At 36.2% G+C, this 5,320-nt stretch overlaps 1 protein-coding gene across 1 annotated transcript; it reads left to right on the forward strand.

Annotated features, from left to right (window-relative positions):
• Nucleotides 1-965: 965 nt before the first annotated feature.
• LOC118266207 (alpha-N-acetylgalactosaminidase-like) lies at nt 966-5,062 on the forward strand. The gene is made up of 9 exons (XM_035579605.2): nt 966-1,120; nt 1,641-1,815; nt 2,135-2,303; nt 2,539-2,621; nt 3,051-3,212; nt 3,484-3,699; nt 4,155-4,283; nt 4,766-4,838; nt 4,937-5,062. The coding sequence occupies exons 1-9, from the start codon at nt 966-968 to the stop codon at nt 5,020-5,022; spliced, it is 1,248 nt and encodes a 415-aa protein (XP_035435498.2). The 3' UTR covers nt 5,023-5,062.
• Nucleotides 5,063-5,320: the final 258 nt, after the last annotated feature.

Below are 5,320 nucleotides of genomic sequence, written 5' to 3' on the forward strand. Positions count from 1 at the left end.
GTACGCAAAATAAGTAACTTCTTTGGTTGATTTTTTTCAGTTTGTGTCCGAAAAATCGAAATATCTTACGGAACCCTATTTTTTTCCAAAATAAAATATAGCCTATGTTACTCGTGGATAATGTAGCTTTCGAATGGTGAAAGAATTTTTGAAATCGGTCCAGTAGTTTTTGAGCCTATTCATTACAACCAAACAAACAAACAAACAAACAAAGTTTTCCTCTTTATAATATTAGTGTAGATATCTTACGGAACCCTATTTTTTTCCAAAATAAAATATAGCCTATGTTACTCGTGGATAATGTAGCTTTCGAATGGTGAAAGAATTTTTGAAATCGGTCCAGTAGTTTTTGAGCCTATTCATTACAACCAAACAAACAAACAAACAAACAAAGTTTTCCTCTTTATAATATTAGTGTAGATAAGTTCTATTTACTAGGTATTGCTTTTGTAAATGATGGCATTGTCTCTACAACTATACCTGTAACTTAAACACCTACATAATATGTTAATTCTTTACTATCGCTTATTTATATCATAAATCAATCAGTAGCAACATTCCCACATTATCACTAGTTCAAGTAAAATGTTTTAAATTTTTCAATTCTAGGTTAAAATGCAGTATAAAATGATCATGCGCATGTCAATCTGCCCTTATTATCCAGGTTTCTATAATAAAAGGTAGGTAATTTTTAACTGATTTCATTTAAAAAAGCTCCTCCCATTAAAAATTTAATTCGATATAAAATTCTATGCTGTTTGAATTCTTCTTGATTTTGGTCTTATGCATATTTATTTTTGGTTCAAAATATTATCGCCCAGATTTTTATCTACTTTTTATCTTTCAAACGATTCACAAATCCTTTCTTTCAGAAAAGAGAACATAAATCTAACTAGGATGAATGAGATTGATTAAAGTTAAAATTATTTATGTTTTTTTAAGATTCTTACCAGAAAGCCGTAAAAATGTTGATCCCAGTGACCATTTTTATTTGTGGTTTGATATCTCCAAGTCAGTCGTTGGACAATGGGCTAGCACTGACTCCTCCAATGGGCTGGTTATCTTGGTTGCGATTTGGCTGCACCATCGACTGTGAGAAGCAGCCGACAGAATGCATCAGGTAAGATAAAAAATTGTAATATGCAAATACCTAAGTAAATTAAGTGTAAGGGAAGAAAAAGGGGGAGGCACGTTGAGTCATATTTTAAAAAAACATGGTTTACTCACGTAATTTTTCAATTAAAGTTCGTCTAGTTTCAAGTTACATCGGAACTCATAATTTAATCACCGTAGGAGTCTGTCTACATAACATTACTAGAAGAACTGTATAATTTCGTTGCGTCGTGTTCCGCGCGCGCTTTGAAGAGCCATCAGACCACCACAGATGAGGGCCAGTAGGGCTGATGCCCGATATGGAGCCGCGGAAGACCTGATGGGTTGCCAGGGCTCCGGCTCGAAGAGCAGGAGTAGGAACGGAATGATTTTTAGCCAGTAAAAGTCTGACACTCCCTCTCCTTTTATCAAACGCGAGAGATGTCATTTGTTGTTTTTCCCCTACAAAACCAAAGACTTTATACAGTAGACTATCATGAGCTATTGATATTCACAATGTTAATTAATGTAATTATTCTTCTCTCTAGTGAAAATCTGATAAAGAGAACTGCTGACGTGATGGCCAGTGAGGGTTACCTGGAAGCAGGCTATCAATACGTGACGATTGATGACTGCTGGCCTGAGAAGAAGCGAGGACCTGATGGTAGACTGGTACCCGATAATAAACGTTTCCCCAGTGGAATTAAGGCTCTTTCTCGCTATGTACGTATTAATTAAATAAAGTTTAGTTATTAGGAAATATTAGGGATGTAATGTAAATAGGTGCTCTGGTTTGGAGTTGGTTACAAGTTAAGCAACAGTGTTGTTCGTTAAGTACCGATACATATTTGCTATACCTACTTTAAGATTATGTAGGAGTTCAGAGATTTGAACATTAAAGTTCATAGAACTTCTTCCAGACTAAGCGCCCTTTTTAAGACTCCTGGAGTACCCGTATCGTAATAAGCATTATCCTTTTTTAGCAGAGCTGACCATTCATTTTTGGTCTGTTCTTCTGTACATTTACTTCGAACGTTTTCAGGTCCAAAGTAAAGGTTTAAAGTTTGGCATTTATGAAGATTACGGGAATTACACTTGTGCTGGCTATCCAGGTGTTTTGGGCCATGAGGCTATAGATGTCGCTACGTTCGCCGAGTGGGAGGTAGACTATGTGAAGCTGGATGGATGTGGGGCTCCCGATCCTGATGAAGGTATCTGAAAAATAACTAAAGAGCCTTACATCATTACCTATTGGCTTTTTGAATCTTGAAATTCTCATCTTCATCATCATCAGATCAGATCTGGATTCGTGAATTGTGACCCACTAGGCACTGTTGAATGGGTTTATTTATCTTTAGTTAGTTCAGAAGTGGAAATATCTGTTATCTTTATTTTTTAAGAATAATTGCTATGGCTTCTTCTAAGCTACTGATAAATACTTTTTAGGCTATCCAATGTTTGGGAAACACCTCAATGAGACCGGACGACCCATGTTGTATTCCTGTAGCTGGCCAGCCTATCAGAAACATGTAAGTAGCTAATTTGATTGAAAAAATAATTATGTTTGGTAGATCAATAATTAATTAGGTAATGGAACTTAAAAAAGGCAAGGTAAGAGCCGTTGTAGGGACGATAGACTTGAATGCTTGTGTCACTAAGTATATCTATACTCTTCTTTATAAGAAAAGTGACTACACATTTGACTGAGCCTGAGTTGTAAGTATCTGTTAAATTGCTATTTCGTCGATTAAAAGGTTCAGTATCCTTAGTACAAGTTTGCTTTAAGTTGAACGAAAATGAAACGAGAGCGCGTTCGGCGCTCTGATTGGCCGGCACAAATGAACCAACCAATCATCATATCATATTTATATAGGTATTATGTTTATCAAAATATATTTTGTTTTCCAAATATATTTTGTTTACCAAAATATATAATACAAAATATTTTACACTTCTAGCCGCATTACCTTGCAATAGCGGAATCGTGCAACATTTGGCGGAACTACGCGGATATTGCAAACAGTTGGCATTCGGTGGTGGGCATCATGAAGTGGTTTGGGGATCACCAAGATGAGTTCGCCAAGTTTGCTGGCCCAGGACACTTCAACGACCCTGACATGGTAATGATACAAACAAAATGTTGGTCTAATTATATTTTACTCATGTAACTGTTTGATGAATTAACCGGACATAAACGAGACGCAGCTAACTTCGACTCTGGTCAAAACTATAAGCCCCCGCGTAGCTTGAAAGTAGTCGAGTTACCTCTTCAAATAGTTACTTGAGTTAAGTAATCTTCTAGTTTATTTTCAAAAATAGCATATTTTTTGGTGTTTGGTGATTTTCTAATTCTCTACATTAACTCTACTTACTTTCCGCCATTTTTTTTAGCTTGTAATCGGAAATTCAGGTCTGACAGTAGACCAGGCGCGAGTGCAGATGGCTGTCTGGTCTATCCTGGCTGCTCCCCTCATCATGAGCGCTGACCTATCCACCATGAAGCCGGAGTTCAAGGAGATTCTGTTGAACAGGGATGTGATTGCAGTGAACCAGGATGTCCTGGGCAAACAAGGTCTTAGGGTTTGGACCAGTGATGATAAGAAGCAGGTGTGTGATAGGTACATCTACATATTTATTGTCAGTCTTGTCATTTGCTTATTTTTTGGTCTTTAAATCGGATGTCCAGACTGTGATTAAGACAGAAATTGGTTAATTGCTAAGTTGTCAATTGAAAATATATTTATTTAGCAGTTGATTTCTGCTCTCGTCATTTTGGAGGTGATCTAGGTACGGTAGTGAGAAAATATAGAAAACAAACGTAAAAAAAGAACAGTAGCAGAAATTAAGGGCGCAATTATTAAACAATGTTAATTCATTAGAACTTAAAACAGAATATTTACAATGTTTATTAGTCTGTGTGAGTTTCCGATATTTCGGCACTGTTGCAAGCGCCATGATCACGGATGAACTCTCAAAGTCACAAAGACTAGTAAACATGATAAATATTCCGTTTTAAGTTTCAATGATAATGTTAATTCAGTTTAATGCCAAATTTATTCCAGGTGATCTGGCATCGAGAGTTGGAAGGCGATGCACGAGCGCTGGCGTTTGTCAATCTCGGAGATAAAGCTATTGATAACTCGTATTCACATGAGCAGATGCTGCTACCGATACAAGATTTCTTTGTGAAGGTCTGTTTAGTTCACTTGTCACTGTTCTTTACATTTAGTATCATCATCCTCATCTCATGATCAACAAGCCACTACTATATAAAATCAAGGACTTAGGGTTAGAAAAAGTTGTCAGGTATCGTCATTGCGTGGACCATCCGGAGGACAAGGTGGAACATACAGTAGCGATGTGCCCTGTATGAGCTGAGCACCGCCGTGTCCTTAGGGATGCGATCGGCGACGGTAACTTCTCGCGTCCGGCTCTGGTTCAGGCCATGGTGTTTAGCGAGAGGGAATGTGACGCCGTTTCCTCCTTGCTGGCTAAGGAGAAGACGGAAACCGCGAAGGAACGATCCTCTTCACCTTTGACATGAGAAGAAAAATTCTTTATTATACTATTATTTTATGTCCCTGACAGTGAGTCACTACGAAAGGAACATTAGTGTCTTTTGTGATTAATAAAAAAATAAACTGATATCATTATATTCAACTTTGTTTTCTAGGATCTGTATAAAGAAGAACAAGATCAAATTCTCAGTAGAAATGACGACTTCCATGTGCGAATTAATGCAACAGGTTTGTTTTCTTTTATTTATTTCTTTTGCCATATTTCGTCTCCTTTTATATGTATCCTCATTTTATATTTTTGGATATTTATTTTTATTAAATTTCAGGAGTTAAATTCTACAAGTTTATACCTAAAGAGTGTGAATCTGATGACGTCAGTGAAAATGAAATTAAAGAAATAAGTACCAGATAGGTAAATAAAATTTAAATCTATTGCGATGAAGAAGAATTTTACATGTATTTTTAAAGTAGTAAGTATCTATTTTTTGTATAGTTTATTAGCCTGTAAGCATAAGTCTTGTAAATCAAGTAGCCTTTACTTAAGTACCTGTTACCTTGGTATCAAAAATTAAATAAGTTAAGTATAATAAAAATCTACCTTACAATTCTTTATATAATTTTATTTATATACTATCAACTCCAGCGCAGTTTCACCCACTTTGCTTGGCTGACATTGATCAAAGCTTGATGTTTTATACACTATAGGTTTC

Source organism: Spodoptera frugiperda, chromosome 7, assembly GCF_023101765.2.
Source record: "Spodoptera frugiperda isolate SF20-4 chromosome 7, AGI-APGP_CSIRO_Sfru_2.0, whole genome shotgun sequence".
NCBI classification, from domain to species: domain Eukaryota; kingdom Metazoa; phylum Arthropoda; class Insecta; order Lepidoptera; family Noctuidae; genus Spodoptera; species Spodoptera frugiperda.